Source organism: Elephas maximus, chromosome 21 (assembly GCF_024166365.1).
Source record: "Elephas maximus indicus isolate mEleMax1 chromosome 21, mEleMax1 primary haplotype, whole genome shotgun sequence".
In the NCBI taxonomy this organism is placed as follows: Eukaryota; Metazoa; Chordata; class Mammalia; order Proboscidea; family Elephantidae; genus Elephas; species Elephas maximus.
Window position 1 is genome coordinate 14,735,972 of NC_064839.1, and position 18,676 is coordinate 14,754,647.

General features: G+C 38.8%; 1 protein-coding gene across 11 annotated transcripts in view; it reads left to right on the forward strand.

Annotated features, from left to right (window-relative positions):
- Nucleotides 1–18,676, forward strand: part of TDRD12 (tudor domain containing 12) — a 119,992-nt gene that overhangs the window by 29,412 nt on the left and 71,904 nt on the right. For all 11 annotated transcript variants that reach the window (XR_007514643.1, XM_049864119.1, XM_049864118.1 and 8 more), the window contains exon 7: nt 11,428–11,617. Coding sequence is in view for 10 of the 11 variants with exons in the window: in XM_049864119.1 (XP_049720076.1) it covers nt 11,428–11,617 (190 nt within the window). In the remaining variant the exon portion in view is untranslated. The remainder of the gene's footprint in view (nt 1–11,427; nt 11,618–18,676) is intronic.

The following is an 18,676-nucleotide window of genomic DNA, read 5'->3' on the forward strand; positions in this document are numbered from 1 at the left end:
AGTATACGGAACCCTTCAAGACATCAGAAAGGAGATGAGGCAATACGCAGAACAAGCCAAGGAACACACAAATAAAGCAGTTGAAGAAGTTAGATTATTCAGGAACATAATGAAAAATGTAATAAGCTGGAAAAATCCATAGACAGGCAGCAATCAGAAATTCAGAAGATTAATAAAATTCCAGAAGTAGACAACTCAATAGAAAGTCAGAGGAGCAGAATTGAGCAAGAAGAAGCCAGAATTTCTGAACTCGAAGATAAATCATTTGGCACTAATATATTTGAAGAAAAATCAGATAAAAGAATTAAAAAGAAGAAACCTTAAGAATCATGTGGGACTCTATCAAGAGAAATAATCTACGAGTGATTGGAGTAGCAGAAGAGGGAGGGTCAACAGAAAATACAGAGAGAATTGTCGAAGATTTGTTGGCAGAAAACTTCCCTGATATCGTGAAAGATGAGAAGATATTTATCCAAGATGCTCATTAACTCCACATAAGTTAGTTGTTAAAAGAAAGTCACCAAGACATACTATAATCAAACTTGGCAACACCAAAGTTAAAGAGAGAATTTTAAGAGCAGCTAGGGATAAATGAAAAGTCACCTACAAAGGAGAGCCAACAAGAATATGCTCGGACTACTTGGCAGAAACGATGCAGGCAAGAAGGCAATGGGATGACATATTTAAAAAAATGAAGGAAAAAAATTGCCAGCCAAGAATCATAGATCCATCAAAACTGTCTCTTAAATATGAAGGTAAAATTAGGACATTTCCAGATAAACGGAAGTTTAGGGAACTCATAAAAACCAAACCAAAACTATAAGAAACACTAAAGGGAGTTCTTTGGTTAGAAAATCAATAATATCAGGTATCAACCGAAGACTAGAACATTGGACAGAGAAACCAGAAGTCAACCCAGACAGGGAAATCCAAAAAAATGAAGCAAGAATAAAAAATAAAAAAAGCTTAAAACAGGGTAACAGCAATGTTATTACATAAAAGAAGACAACATTAAGATGTTAAAGAGGCACTAAAAAATGTAATCATAGATCTTCCTATGGAGGGGAAGATACGGCAATACAGAGAAATAAAAGTTAGGTTTAAATTTAGAAAAATAGGAGTAAATACTAAGGTAACCACAAAGAAGACAAGCTATCCTGCTCGTGAAAATAAAACACAAGAGAAAAAGAGACTCAGCAGAAACAAAATCAACAACAATGAATTTGAGGAAAGGACAATATATAAAGATAACCTACTCAGCACATAAAATTAATTCCCTTGAGAATGGCAACCAGACAAGGATGCCCTTTATCACCGCTCTTATTCAACATTGTGCTGGATGTCCTAGCCAGAGCAGTTACGCTAGATAAAGAAATAAAGGGCATCCAGATTGGCAAGGAAGAAGTAAAAGTATCTCTGTTTGTAGACGACATGATCTTACACACAGAAAACCCTAAGCAATCCTCCAGAAAACTACTGAAACTAATAGAAGAGTTCAGCAGAGTATCGGGATACAAGATAAACATACAAAAATCAGTTGGATTCCTCTACACCAACAAAAAGAACATCGAAGAGGAAATCACCAAATCAGTGCCATTTACAGTAGCCCCCAAGAAGATAAAATATGTAGGAATAAATCTTACCAGAGATGTAAAAGACTTATACAAAGAAAACTACAGTACACTTCTGCAAGAAACCAAAAGAGACTTACATAAGTGGAAGAACATACCTTGGTCATTAATAGGAAAACTTAACATTATAAAAATGTCTGTTCTACCAAAAGGGATCTATAGATTTAATGCAATTCTGATCCACATTCCAACGACATTCTTTAATGAGATGGAGAAACAAATCACCTACTTCATATGGAAGGGAAGGAGGCCCCGGGATAAGTTAAGCATTACTGAAAAAGAAGAACAAAGTGGGCAGACTTACTCTACTTAATTTTAGAGCCTATTATACTGCCACAGTAGTCAAAACAGCCTGGTACTGGTACAACAACAGATACATGGACCAGTGGAACAGAATTGAGAATCCAGACATAAATCCATCCACATATGAGCAGTTGATATTTGACAAAGGCCCCAAAACAGTTAACTGGGGAAAAGACAGTCTTTTTAACAAATGGTGCTGGCATAACTGGATATCCATCTGCAAAAAAATGAAACAAGACCCATACCTCACTCAGTGCACAAAAATGAGCTCAAAATGGATCAAAGACCTAAATATAAAATCTAAAACAATAAAGATTATGGAAGAGAAAATAGAGACAACGTTAGGAGCGACTAATACAAAGCATAAACTGTATGCAAAACATTACTAAGGATGCGTAAGAAAAACTAGATAACTGGGAATTCCTAAAAATCAAACATCTATGCTCATCCAAGGACTTCACCAAAAGAGTTAAAAAACTGCCTACAGACTGGGAAAAAGTTTTTAGCTATGACATTTCTGATCAGCACCTGATCTCTATAATCTACATGATACTGCAAAAACTCAGCTACGAAAAGACAAATAACCCAATAAAAAAATGGGCAAAAGTTATGAAAAGACACTTTACTAAAGAAGACATTCAGGAAGCTAACAGATACATGAGGAAATGCTCGCAATCAGTAGCCATTAGAGAAATGCAAATAAAAACTACAGTGAGATTTCATCTCACTCCAGCGAGGCTGGCATTAATCCAAAAAACACAAAATAATAAATGTTAGGGAGGTTGTGCAGAGATTGGAACACTGCTGGTGGGAATGTCAAATGGTACAACCACTTTGGAAGTCGATTTGGCGGTTCCTTAAAAAGCTAGAAACAGAACTACCATACTATCCATCCATCCAACTCTTCGGAATATATCCTAAAGAAATAAGAGCCTTTACACGAAGAGATAAATGCACACGCGTGTTTATTGCAGCACTGTTTACACTAGCAAAAAGCTGGAAGCAACGAAGGTGCCCATCAGTGGATGAATGGATAAATAAATTATGGTATATTCACACAATGGAATACCGTGCAGTGATAACAGTGAGGAATCTGTGAAAGATTTCATAACATGGAGGAACCTGGAAGGCATTATGCTGAGTGAAATTAGTTGCAAAAGGACAAACATTGTATAAGACCACTATTATAAGAACTTGAGAAATAGTTTAAACTGAGCAGAAAACGTCCTTTTGAGGTTATGAGGTGGGGGGGGGGAGGGAGGGAGGGTGGGAAAAGGGTATTCACTAATTAGACAGTAGATAAGAACTTCTTTAGGTGAATGGAAAGACAAGACAGAATACAGGGGAGGTCAGCACAACTGGACTAAACCAAAACCAAAGAAGTTTCCTAAATAAACTGAATGCTTCGAAGGCCAGTGTAGCAAGGGTAGGGGTTTGGGGACCATGGTTTCAGAGTGCATCTAAGTCAATTGGCGTAATAAAATCTATTAAGAAAACATTCTGCATCCCACTTTGAAGAGCTGCGTCTGGGGTCTTAAATGCTGGCAAGCAGCCATCTAAGATGTGTCAATGAGTCTCAGTCCGCCTGGATCAAAGGAGAATGAAGAAAACCAAGGACACAAGGTAATTATGAGCCCAAGAGTCAAAAGGGGCCACATGAACCAGAGACTACGTCATCCTGAGACCAGAAGAATTAGATGGTGCCCGGCTACAACCAATGACTGCCCTGACAAGGAACACAACAGAGAACCTGTGAGGGAGCAGGAGAGCAGTGGGATGCAGACCCCAAATTCTCATAAAAAGTCCAGACTTAATGGTCTGACTGAGACTAGAAGGACCCCGGTGGTCATGTCCCCAAGACATTCTGTTGGCTCAGGACAGGACCCATTCCCAAAGCCAACTCTTCAGACATGGATTGGACTGGAGAATGGGTCGGAGAGGGACGCTGGTGAGTGAGTTTCTTGGATTAGGTAGACATGTGAGACTATGCTGCGATTCCTGCCTGGAGGGGAGATGAGAGGGTAGAGGGGGTTCGAAGCTGGCAATACGGACACGAAAAGAGGTAGTGGAGGAAGGGAGGGAGCGGGCTGTCTCATTAGGGGGAGAGTAATTGGGAGTATGTAGTAAGGTGTGTATAAGTTTTTGCGTGAGAGACTGAATTGATTTGTAAACTTAAAGCATAATAAAAAGTATTAAAAAAAAAAAAAAAAGGTGTCAGTGCAACCGAAAGCAATCTATAGATTCCGAACAATCCCCACCAAATTCCAGCAATAGCCTTCTATGAAAAAATGGGAAAGCCAGTGTTCGAATGTATATGGAACTGTGAGGGGCCCCAAGTAGCCAAAGTAATCCTGAAAAAGAGGAGCAAAGTAGCACAAATTACAGTTCCTTATTTCAAAACATAGTATAAAGCTACAGTAATCAAAACATACACGGTAAACTCTTTTTAAAAATCATCTCTATGAGACCACGTGGTTAAAAGTTACTCTAAAGCAAAGATAAGAAGGTAAGTGGACAGGGAAAGTAGATTAGTGGTAATGGTACCGCCAGAATGGAATGAATAAGAATAATGATAAGTTGTGGAAAAATGTAACCAATATTTCTGAAGAATTTGTGTAAAAATTGTTAAATGGGAACTTAATTTGCTGTGTAAACTTTCAGTTTAGACACAGTGAAATATTATTTAAAAAAACATACGTGATAGACATACTTATCGATGGGATAGAATTGAGAGTCCAGTCTATACATCTGTGGTCAATTGATTTTCAACAATATTTTATTCAGTCGGGAAAGAAGAGTCTGTTTAATAAATGTTGCTGGGAAACTGGATTTCCACATGTGCAAGTATGAAGCCGGAGCCTTACCTCCCACTACATATGAAAATTAACTCAAAGTGGATAAATGACCTAAATGTAAGACCTAAAGCCATAAAAAAAAAAAAACAAAAACTTAAGAGGAACTACAAGGAGTAATGGTTTGGGATATAGTTTTTGACAATGAATTCTTAGATGTGACACCCAAAGCACAAGCAACAAGAGGCAAAATAGGTAAATTGGACTTCATCAGAATTTAAAACTTCTGTGTATCGAAATGAAGAGACAGCCTATAGATGGGGAGAAAATTTTTAGAAAGCAGATATTGCTTAACACAGAGAATATTACATAACTCATACAACTTAACAAAAAACAACCTGGTCAAAAAAATGGGCAAAGGGCGTGAAAAGACATTTTAACCAAAGAAGAAATACAGATAGCCAATGAGAGCATGAAAAATTGTTCATTATCACTAGTCATTAGGAAGATGGCAAATCAAAACCACAATGAGATACTGCTTCACACCTGCTAAGATGGCTATGATACAAAAAAAATAAAAAGGGTGTTAGCAAGAACATGGAGAAATTGGATCACCATTGCTGGTGGGAATGTAAAATGGTACAGCTTCTGTGGAAGATTTTTTGGTGTTTCCTCAAAAAATGGATAATAAAATTACCATGTAACTGGGCAGTTCCCCTCCTAGGTATATACTGCAAAGAATTGAAAGCAGGAATGGAGATGGATATTGGTACAGTAATACTCAGTGCAGCACTATTCACAATATCCAAAAGGTGTAAACAATTTAAATGTTTATCAGCAGGTGAATGGGTAAACAAAATGTGGTATATCCATACAATGGAGTATTATTCAAGCATAAAGAAAAACGAAGTCCTGATACAACGTGGGTAAACCCTGAAAAGAATTGTGCTGAAATTCAGCACAGGAAATTAAGAGGAACAAAGAAAACATCAGCACCACAGGAGAAAGCACAACAATATGGAACCAATAAACTCTTACCTACCAAAAATCACACTGAATGTAAATGGATTAAATGCACCCTTAAAGAGAGTGGTAGAATGGATTAAAAAAACATAACCCATTAATAAGCTGTCTACAAAGAGACACACCTTAGACACAAAGACAAATATATAAAAAATTAAATGATGGAAAATAATCGTATCAACCCAACAACCAAAAAAGAGCAGGAATGGCAGTTATAATGTCAGATAAAATAGACTTTAAGGCAAAATTCACCATAAAAAACAAGGTGTAGGACGTTATATAATGGTTAAAGGGGCAATCTACCAAGAAAACATAACCCTGGTAAGTACCTATATATCCAGTGACGAAGCTTCAAATATATAGAACAAACTCTAATGGCAGTGAAAAGAGAAATAGTTCCACAATAATAGTAGGAGACTTCAACACGCCACTCTCAGTAAAGGACAAAACATCTAGAAAGAAACTCAACAAAGATACAGAAGATCTAAAGGCCACAGTCAACCAACTCGACCTCATAGATATGTATGGAACACTCCACCCAACAGCAGCAAAGCATACGTTCTTCTCCAGTGCATATGGAACGTTTTCCAGAATAGACCACGTTTTAGGCCAAAAAGCAATCCTCAGTAAAATCCAAAGCATTGAAATAATATAAAGCGTTCTCTCTGATCACAGTGCCATAGAAATCAGTATAACAGGAAGAGCTAGGAAGACAAATACATGGAAACTGAAAAACACCTTGGTTAAAAACAACTCAGTAATAGAAGAAATAAATGGGATAAAGAAATCCTAGAAAATGGAAATGAAAAAACATCATACCAAAACCTTTGGGACACAGCAAAGACGCAGTGCTCAGGGGCCAATTTCTGGTAATAAATGCACACGTGAAAAAACAGGCCAAAATCAAAATGTTAGCCCTACAACTCGAACAAATAAAGGACAGCAAAAGGCACCACAAAAAAGCCCAAAGGCACCACAAAAAAGAAATAAGATTAGAGCAGAAATAAGTGAAATAGAGAACAGAAAAGCAATAGAATCAAGAAGACTAAAACCTGGTTCTGTTGAAAAGATCAACAAAGTTGACAAACCATTGATCAAACTGATGAAAGAAAAACAGGAGAGGAAGCAAATAACCCAAATAAGAAATGAGATGGGTGACATTACAACAGACCCAACTGAAATAAGGGTCATAACAGAATATTATGAAAAAACGTACCTCTGCAAATTTGAGAACCTAGAGGAAATTGACAGATTTCGAGAAACACACTGCGTAGCTACAGTAACGCAAACTGAGATAGAAAATCCGAACAGACCCGTAACAAGAGAAGAGATTGAAGGGGTAATTAAAAAAAAAAAAAAAACACTCCCAACAAAAAAGAGGCCCTGGCCCTGATGACTTCAGTGCAGAATTCTACCAGACATTCAGAGAAGAGCTCACATCAGTTCTCCTCAAACTATTTCAGAGCATAGAATAGGAAGGAATACTCCTGAATTCTTGCCATGAAGCAGGCATAACCCTGATACCAAAGCCAGGGAAAGACACCACAAAAAAAGAAAATTACAGACCAGTATTGAATATAGATGCAAACATTCTCAACAAAATACTAGCCAGTACAACTCAGCATCATATAAAAAAAAAGTTATACGCCACAACCAAGTGGAATTCTTATCAGGTGTGCAAGGATGGTTCAACATTAGAAGAGAACCAACGTAATCCACCACATAAATAGAACCAAAGAAAAGAATCACACGATCATCTCAGTTGATGAAGAAAAGGCATTTGGTAAAGTTCAACACCCATTCCTGATAAAAACTCTTGATAGTTTGTTAGTAGTTACCAGGGACAGGAGGAAGGGGTGGAGGAGTCATTGCTTAGGAGGTGTTTCGTTTTCTGTTAAAGATGATGAGGAAAAGTGGAAAAAGGTAGTGGTGACAGTTGCTCAACGTGGTGAACGTAACTGATGTCACTGAATTGTACGCTTAAAAATGTAAAAAATTCACACGTTTTGTTAAATATATTTTTACCACACACACGCGCTCTACAAACCTTATTTGAATTTTGCCAGTTGTCTCACCAGTTTCCTTTCTCTGGTTTCAGAGCCCATCCAGGATCCCACATGGCATCTAGCTGTTAGGTCTTAGTCTTCTCTGATCTGTGACAGGTTGTTTATGACGTTGACACTTCTGAAGACCACTGGCCAGTTATTTTTTTGAATGTTGCTCAGTTTGGGTCTGGCTGATGTTTTCTCATCATCTCATTGAAGTTATACATTTTTTTAGCAAGAATACCACAGAAGTAATCTTGTGCCCTTTTCAGTGTATCCTGTCAGGGCTATGTGACGTTGATATGTGTTATTACTGGTAAGGTTAACCTTGCTTACCTGGTTAAGGTGGTGTCTGCCAGATGTTTTCTCTGTAGAGTTACTGATTTTGCCATTTGAAATTAATAATTATTGGGAGATAATTTGATACTGCAAATATTCGATGACTCTTGCCTACAGAATTATTATTATGGTGTTTTGCCTATTTCCATTAGTCCTTTTACATTTTTGTTGGAATTCTACTGTAAGGAAGAACTGTCCCTTCCCCTTTATTATTTACTCAACAATTTCTTTACACTAATATGAGATTCTCGGGTATTCTGGGAATTGTAATTTATTACTATTTTTATTTATTTTTCTTGCTCAGATTGTCTCAGATTTGGTCATTAGGAGCTTTTTCAAATTGGCTTATGGGTCCCATCACAGTTTGAAAACTTCCTTACTTTCTGATACCACAAGACACTCCAGGCTTATTTTGTCTGTTTCCAACCTCAGTCTTAATATCAGCCACTTCTCTGAGAAACCCTTTTATTAAAGACTGGTATTTAGACATTGAAATCTGGGTGCTAGGTGTGTTCACTGCTAATGGGGTGTCATTGATTGTAGGCCCTCTTGGTAGATGGAGTTAGGAAAAAATACATATATCTACGAGGATAAGTAAAAGAAAATATTGCTATCAGGGTTCCAGTTCATACATGCATGGGTTTATTCCAAACACAATGTGTTTAAACATGTCTCTGCGATCAGTGGATGGTTGCAGGTAAGTTCTCTCAGTAATACACTTGTCTTAGTCTTGTTACGGTGCCTTCAAAAAAAAAAAAAAGGATACTTTTTGTGCCATGGGGAAAAAAATGATTTTGAGGTCAGGGCTAATATCAAATTTTTAACAAAACTCAAGCAGACATCTTCGCAAATCATTGAAGCTTTACAGTGAGTTTATGGGAATGCTGCCCCACGTAACGCAACAGTTGTTAGATGGATCAAGCATTTTAAGGAAGGTCAGGAAGACGACCTCAGAGATGAGCTAAGAGAGGGAAGACTGCTCAGAAGGTTATGGCAGCTGTTTTTTGGAATTCCAAAGGGGTAATTTTGATAGATTTTCTTGAAGGACACAGGACGATCGTGGGGGCTTATTAAGAAGAAGTTTTAAGAAAATTGAAAACTGCACTGGTGAGAAAAAGGCCAGTAAAGTTGTGTCGAGGAATTTTTTTCCGTCACGACAATGCCCCTGCTCATTCTTCAAGGGTAGTAAGGGCTGCCTATTTTCCTAATGACTAATGATGTTGAGTATCTTTTTCACATGTTTTGTTGGAAGCCTTACCCCATCCACCTTACAGCCCTGATCTTGCCCCTTCAGACTTCATTTTTGTTCCCAAAACTCAACGTTTTAGAGGACTAGGGCATGAGTCTCTTGAGAACACCACAACTGCTGTTTTCACGTGGTGTAAATTGAAGCACACAGAATTCTTCGGGGAAGGATTAGAGTGGAAACTCCACCTGCCGAAGAGTAGAGACCTAGGTGGAGGATATGTCAAGAAACAATAGCTTCACATTTTGATATTTTTGCTTAATAAAGGTTTCCATGATTTTGTAGCAATACTTTTTGACTCCTGTGCACACATAATCTATGTTTTTATGTTAATTTATCTATATATGTGTTACATGAATACCTCTGATTTTAATCCCATACCATAGGATTCATTCTAGCCTTTCCCTTCCTTAGTCTTAATGCCTTTCTCCAGCAGTGAAAAACCTGCTCACCTTAACCACAATACACTTTGGTTAATCCTAGTATTCACACAGAAAGATTTCAGAATTGCCAGCCCACATTCCTGTGAAAAACAAATTTGTCTTTAGCCTTACTGCAACCAAAATGTTGTTTTCCAAAGTTTCTTAGGTTAGTTCTTTTCTTCCATACACTGTGATTGTTATTTATTTGTAATAAGGTTCATTTGTTATTGTTTGCATTGCATTTTGAGCCCTTCCCTCCTACAGCATACCTACATCTTGGTTGATTTTACTTACGAGTTTTCATTGTCTTTTTTACACCTTGGTAAAAATAACAGAATGTTGGCCATAGAACCCATCTTATAAACATTTCTTTTAAACAACCTCTCTGCTGACCACTTCTTGCTTTCCAAGAGTAAGTCTCTCCTGTTCTGCATATGGTTGTAAGGGGATGGAGACTTGCCCTTACTTCAAGATGGTGAGATGCGGAAGGTAAGGAGGGCCGTGCTTGGCCGAGAAAGACATGTAATGGGTGTATGAGGTCATAATTGCTAGGAAAAGAAAATCAGGGATAACAACCCTTCTCCAGCTCCCAAGGAGCACAAAAATATGCCCTGGGTGTACTCTTTAAAAAATCTGTAATCTTTGACCCAGCATAATTGTTTTAATAGACATTCATGTGGTCGCATGTATCAATGATTGATTCCTTTTATTGTTAAATACTCTTCCATTGTATGACTATACTACAGTTTGTGTATCCATTCACCATGGACATTAGAGTTGTGGTCAGTTTGGGACTGTTACAACGCTGCCATGGGCATTTGTGTACAAGCCTTTCTGTGGACATATGCTTCATTTTTCTCTGGGATAAATACGAGTGAAACTGTTGAATGATATCATAGGTATTAAGAAACTCCCAGTTGTTTCAAAGTGGTTGATCATTTTACATTTAGAACAACAATGTAAGAGAATATTCAGCTCTTCCACACCCTCATCAACACTTGTGTGGCCATTCTTTTTAATTTTAGCCATTCTGATAGGTGTGCAGTGGTATTTCATTGTGGTTTTAATTTGCATTTTCCTAATGACTAATCATGTTGAATATCTTTTTCACATGTTTATTTGCAATCCATATATCTTCTTTGATACACCTTCTGCTCATTTTTTAATTGGGTAATTCGTGTTACTAGTTTTATGAATTCTTTATGTATTCGGGGTACACGTTGTTAGTTAGATATATGATTTACAAGTATTTTCTCCCCATTTCTGGATTGCCTTTTCATTCTCTTAATGTCTTTTGAAGAGCAGATGTTTTAAATTTTGGTGAAATCTAATTTATTAATTTTTCTTTTTATAGTTTGTGTCCTTTCTTTGTCTTAGCACTGAGCCCTTGCCTGACAGGATCTTGTTTGTGCCTTCAAGAAGATGCTTCTTAACGTCTCACATGGACTTTTATGATTGTTCTTACAAGGAGGGTTGGTCAGAATGATTTGGTTTACCATTATTAGAGCAGAAGTCAAGAGACCTGTTTCTATCAAATAATTTTCTCCTGAACATTGAAATTCGAGGTTTACTTTGGAATATTTCACTTATTATTCATGAAACGTTTAAATGTTTAACGTTTTACAGGTTTGTGTTAATGACGATCTGGTTGCAAAGAACTTCGCTTGTTATGTGTCACCCACGGAAAATAAAATCCTTGATTCTTTAGAGAAAGCAAGATTGAACATGAAGTCGGCATCCTTCTCCAGTAAACTCAATCCTGCACTTACTCTTTGGCCAATGTTTTTGCAAGGAAAAGCTTCTCAAGGGATAAAAAGTGAGTGGAGGCTCGCCAGTATATATTTCCTTTAAAATTTTCTTAATTACAGGAATCTTGGTATATTGGTATAAGTTGTTGTGCAAACTTTTCCCCTGTTAGAGACAGAGACTTTGGCTCTGTGTTTGATATTTAATTTTAATCATAGTGTGAGTCAGTGTTGCCTGGGCCCCAAAGCTGTTAGAGGTTGTTTTTATGAGACCAGGAAAAAACTTTTAAGTTTCTTATTTACGTTGAGTTATTTCTTAGAAGTCCGTATGTTTATAGTTTAAAGATACTAACAAAACAAAGTTTTGTATGTTCAGAGTTTTAGACCCTTTTTAACCGGTATTTATTGCAAATACCCTTTGCATAAAAATATGGGAATAGTCAGTTGTGGACCATGGACACAATTTTAAGTGTCCATTTCTACATTCAGTTTTCTTCAGCCCCTCACACTGCTCCCCTCTAGTTGGGTCTCCTGTAGCCTTTCTTGAGCATTTCAGAATAAGTTGCTGACCTGATGCCCTGTCACTTCCCAGTAATTGTGTTTTTCCTAGAACCAGGGAAACAAGGACATTCTCAAAAGTATCCATAATACGCCATCAAAATTGGAAGGTTAACATTGATACATTGGAGTTGCCACCTGTCCTAGGAATTCTTTTATAGCAAAAAGACTTAATTTAGCATCACTTGTTGCATTTCCCTGTCCTGTATCTTTAGTTCCTATCAGTCTGGAGCAGTTCTTCAGTCTCTGCTTGACTTGTATGACCTTGACACTTCTGAAGATTACAGATGGCTTATATTTGTAGACTGTCCCTCAGTATGGGCCTGTTTGACGTTTTACCATGCTGACATTCAGGCTGTGTGTCACTGGCAGGAGTATCATAGGAGGGTGCTATGTTCTTCTCATTCTCTGTTCTCAGGTGATTTGTCCCGTTACTAATGAAGTTCACTTCGATCACTTGATTAAGGTATTGTCTGCCAGCCTTCTCCACTAAAAGTTACTGTTTTGTCCTTTGTAATTAATAAGTATTTTGTAGGGTGTTTCTGTGAAGCTATGTAAATAATCTCATTCTTTTTCAATTTGCTCATTTTTTTAGATTAGTGTGGCTTTTTTTATGCAACCGCGGAGTCAAAGATTTCTCTGATTAGCTGTGCCCCCTTTTAATGGAGCATGGCATTTTTAAGTCAGACCTGGGAGCTGAGTGTGTTCATGGCTGTGGTGTATCGCTGCTTTGCAGCACTCTCAGTGACAGAGAAATGGACTCTTGTGTATGTGTGTCTATACATGTTTATACATGCGTATACGCAGATTTACATCTGTATTTGTATCTATGTACTGTAAGGTAAGAGTTCACCTGTGTGTGTGCAGTTACATCTGTATATATCTCTAGTTCTATAAATATTTTGACTATAAAGAACTCATGCCAATACCTTTGATTGCAGTCCAACCTCTGAGTTAATTTGTGTTTTCTGCCATTCCAAATTTGTAACCCCTTTCTCTGTGAGGGTCCTACCTTCCATTGTCCTTAATACACTTACTTACTGGATCAGTCCCCCTTGATGTGAGCAATCTTTCATTGCCACATTATCCCTTCTTTTGTGTGGATGCCCTCCTTACCCAGACATCGGAACCCTATATGCCAGGTCACTTACCCAGTTCAGGCTCTGATACCCCGTGGGCTTTCCACATACCACCACCACCATGTGGATGCTTTCCTCATTTCACTTTGGCTCAGACACCACTCTCCTCACCCTACTTTAGCCCTGAATTCCCACATTGGGCTACCCCCTCCATGCTTACCCCTGCAGAGGCACCCTTTTCACCCTGCTTGGGTTCTTAACAGCCTGAGCTAGGCCACCACTATCCACCCCCACAGGTGCTCACCCTGCTCCGCCTGGACTCGTATGCTGCTCGGGGTTCCTGTGGCTCCCTTCCCTACCAGTGCAGACCACATACCTTCTGTTCTCTCCCCTACCTAACAGTCTTAGGTCGGAGCTGTGTGGAAGGGGTACGGGCTTCCAGAGTAATCTTACGGCTCTCTCTAGTTCTTCTGGGTGGCACAGCTAAGTGCTCTGCTACTAACCAAGAGGTTGGTGGTTTCAGTTCACAGAGACATCTGAGATGAAAGTCCTGGTGATCTAGTTCTGCAGGGTCATAGCTATGAGAACCCTACGGAACACAGTTGCACCTGACACATGGGATCGCCGGGAGTTGGAATCAATTCAGTGGCAACTGTTTTTGGTTTTTTTAGTCCTTCTACTGATCACCTTGAAAATGAGGATACAGCCCAGGTAAATAAGGCATTACTGAAAAAGAAGAACAAAGTGAGAGAGGCCTGCCTTTACCTGATTTTAGAACGTCTTGTACCTCCACAGTAGTCAGAACAGCCTGGTACTGGTACAACAACAGATACATGGACCAGTGGAACAGAATTGAGAATCCAGACATAAATCTGCCCACATACGAGCAGTTGATATTTGACAGAGGCCCCAAAATAGTTAACTGGGGAAAAGACAGTCTTTTTAACAAATGGTGCTGGTATAACTGGATATCCATCTGCAAAAAGTGAAACGAGACCCAATCCTCACTCCATGCACAAAAACTAACACAAAATGGATCAAAGACCTAAATATAAAATATAAAATGATAAAGATCATGGAAGAAAAAATAGGGACAACGTTAGGAGCCCTAATACATGGCATAAATAGTATACAAAACATTATAAAGAATGTAGAAGAAAAACTAGATAACTGGGAGCTCCTAAACATCGAACACCTGTGCTCATCCAAAGACTTCACTCCCTACAGACTAGGAAAAAGCTTTTAGCTATGACATTTCTGATCAGCGCCTGATCTCTAAAATCTACATGATACTGCAAAAACTCAACTGCAAAGAGATAAATAACCCAGTTAAAAAATGGGCAAAAGATATGAATAGACACTTCACTCAAGAAGGCATTCAGATAGCTAACAGATATGTGAGGAAATGTTCACAATCATTAGCCATTAGAGAAATGCAGATCAAAACTACAATGAGATTTCATCTAACTCCAACAAGGCTGGTATTAATCCAAAAAACACGAAATAATGTTGGAGAGGCTGTGGAGAGATTGGAACACTTCTACACTGCTGGTGGGAATGTAAAATGGTACAACCACTTTGGAAATCGATTTGGCATTTCCTTAAAAAGCTAGAAATAGAACTACCATACGATCCAGCCATCCCACTCCTTGGAATATATCCTAGAGAAATACGAGCCTTTACACGAAGAGATATATGCACACCCATGTTTATTGCAGCACTGTTTACAATAGCAAAAAGCTGGAAGCACCCAAGGTGCCCATCAATGGATGAATGGATAAATTATGGTATATTCACACAATGGAATACTATTCATCGGTAAAGAACAGTGAGGAATCTGTGAAAGACTTCATAACATGGAGGAACCTGGAAGGCATTATGCTGAGTGAAATTAGTTGCAAAAGGACAAATACTGTATAAGACCACTATTATAAGAACTTGAGAAATAATTTAGCCTGAGAACAGAACATTCTTTTGTGGTTATGAGGGGAGGGAGGGAGGGTGGGAGAGGGGCATTCACTAATGAGATGGCAGATAAGAACTACTGTAGGTGAAGGGAAAGACAGCACACAGTACAGGGGAGGTCAGCACAATTGGACTAAACCAAAAGTGAAGAAGTTTCCTGAATAAACTGAATGCTTCGAAGGCCAGCGTGTAGCCGGGGCAAGGGTCTGGGGACCATGGTTTCATGGGACATCTAAGTCAATTGGCATAGTAAAACCTATTAAGAAAACATTCTGCATCCCACTTTGAAGAATGGCATCTGGGGTCTTAAATGCTAGCAAGCAACCATCTAAGATGCATCAGTTGGTCTCAACCCACCTGGATCAAAGAAGAATGAAGAACACCAAGGACACAAGGTGATTACGAGCCCAAGAGACAGAAACAGCTACATGAATCAGAGACTACATCATCCTGAGACCAGAAGAACTAGATGGTGCCCAGCTACAACCGATGACAGTCCTGACAAGGAACACAACAGAGAACCCCTGAGGGAGCAGGAGAGCAGAGGGATGCAGACCCCAAATTCTTGTAAAAGGCCAGACTTAATGGTCTGACTGAGACTAGAAGGACCCTGGTGGTCATGGCCCCCAGACCTTCTGTTGGCCCAGGACAGGAACCATTCCCGAAGCCACCTCTTCAGACATGGATTGGACTGGACACTGGGTTGGAGAGGGATGCTGGTGAGGAGTGAACTTCTTCGATCAGGTGGACACTTGAGACTATGTTGGCACCTCTTGCCTGGAGGGAAGATGAGAGGGTGGAGGGGGTTAGAAGCTGGTGAAATGGACATGAAAAGAGAGAGTGGAGGGAGAGAGCGGGCTGTCTCATTAGGGGGAGAGTAATTGGGAGTGTGTAGCAAGGTGTATATGGGTTTTTGTATGTGAGACTGACTTGATTTGTAAACTTTCACTTAAAAGCACAATAAAAATTATTTAAAAAAAAATGAGGATACAAACACCACTAGTTTTCCTCTTTCTCCTCCCAGCTTCTGTCATAAGTACTTCTATATTGTGTTCTGTTCTATACCTGTAATTAAGATTCTCTGTTTTTGCCTGTAGATTGAGTTTTTAAAAGGTAAGATTGGCAAAGGTAAGTGTCTTAGTTACCTAGTACAGCCATAACAGAAATATCACGTGGGTAGTCCTAAATAACAGAAATTTATTTTCTCACGATTCTAGAGGCCAAAAGTCCAAATCAGGGCCTGAGCTGTGTTGATTCCTTCTGTGGGCCTTTCTCTTAGTTTCTAGTGTCTGCCAGCAATCTTTGGGGTTCCTTTGCTTGTAGATAGGTTCTCACGTGGCATCTGTCTTCCCATTCTGTCTGTTCTGCTCTGTATAACTAAAAAGTGATTAGGTTTACTATACAAAGATAACTGCAAGATGGTACTGCAAGAAACCAAAAGAGGTCTATATGAGTGGAAAAACATACCTTGCTTATGGATGGGAAGAAGACTGAACATTGTGAAAATGTTTGTTCTACCCAAAGTGATCTATAGATACAATGCAATTCAGGTCCAAATTCCAATGGCATTTTGTAATGAGACGGAGAAACAAATCACAAACTTAATATGGAAAGGAGGCCACTGATAAGTGAAGCATTACTGAAGAAGAAGAACAAAGTGGTAGGCCCCATACTACCTGATTTTGGAACCATGGTAGTCAAAACAGCTTGGTACTGGTACAACAACAGATAATAGTCCAATGGAACAGAATTGAGAGTCTAGATGTAAATTCATCCACTTACGAGCAGCAGCTGATATTTGACAAAGGCCCAGAGTCCATTAATTGGGGGAAAGACTGTCCCTTTAACAAATGGTGCTGGCATAACTGGATATCCGTCTGCATAAAAATGAAATAAGACCCATACCTCACGCCATGCACAAAAACTAATTAAAAATGGATCAAAGACCTAAACGTGAAATCTAAAATGATAAAGATCGTGGACGAAAAATAGGGATAACAGTAGAAATGCTAATACATGGCATAAACAATCTATAAAACATTACTAACATTACTAACAACACATAAACACCAGAAGAGAAACTAGGTAACTGGAAGCTCCTAAAAATCAAACACCTATGCTCATCCAAAGACTTCTCCAAAAGAGTAAAAAGACAACCTACAGACTGAGAAAAAAAAATTGGGGTATGACAAATCTGATCATTGTCTAATCTCTAAAATCTACAAGATACTGGAACACCTCAACAACAAAAAGAGAACCCAATTAAAAAATGGGCAAAGGATATGAACAGACACTTCACCAAAGAAGACATTCAGGTGACTAACAGACAAGTGAGGAAATGCTCATGATCCTTAGCCATTACAGAAATGCAAATCAAAACTACAATGAGATACCATCTCACCCTAGAAAGGCTAGCATCAAACCAGAAAACACAAAATAATAAATGCTGGAGAGGTTGTGGAGAGACTGAAACACGTATACACTGTTGGTGGGAATGTGAAGTGGTGCAGCCACTTGGGAAATCAATTTGGCACTTCCTTAAAAAGCTAGAAACAGAACTACCATACGATCCAGCAATCCCTCTCCATGAAATACATCCTAGAGAAATGAGAGCCCTCACACGAATAGATGTATGCACACCCATATTCATTGCAGCACTTTTGACAATAGCAAAAAAATGGAAACAACAAAGGTGCCCATCAACAGATGAATGGATAAACAAATTCTGGTATATTCACCCAATGGAATACTATGCAGTCATAAAGAACAGCGATGAATCTGTGAAACATCTCATAACATGGATGAATCTGGAAAGCATTATGCTGAGTGAAATTAGTCAGTTGTGAAAGGACACATAGTGTACAAGACCACTATTGTAAGAACTGAAGAAAAGGTTTAATCACAGCAGAAAACATTGTTTGATGGTTATGAGGGTAGGGAGGGGGCAGAGAAGGGAATTCACTAACTAGATAGTAAACAAGAATTATTTTAGGTGAAACAACAACACGTAATACAGGGGAAGTCAGCACAGCTGGCCTAAACCGAAAGCTAAGAAGTTTCCTGAATACAACCAAACACTTCGGGGGACAAAGTAGCAGGGGCGGGGGTTTGGAGACCATGGTTTCAGGGGGCACCTAGGTCAATTGGCATAACAGAGTTTATTAAATAAATATTCTGCATCCCACTTTGGTGTGTGGCTTCTGGGGTTTTAAAAGCTAACAAGTGGCCATCGAAGATAAATCATTTGGCACCCCAGCCCACCTAGAGCAAAGAGAATGAAGAACACCAAAGACTCAAGGAAAATACAAGCCCAGGAGACAGTAAAGGCCACATAAACCACAGACTCCATCAGACTGGGACCGGAAGAACTAGATGGTGCCTGGCCACCACCAGTGGCCACCCTGACAGGAAACACAACGTTTTGCATTTTTCTTGCTATGTGTACCACCTGGGATTTTTAAACAAGCCACTTATATTTACGTTATTCATTACATTTAGATTAATCATGTATTTGAACTTATTTTCATC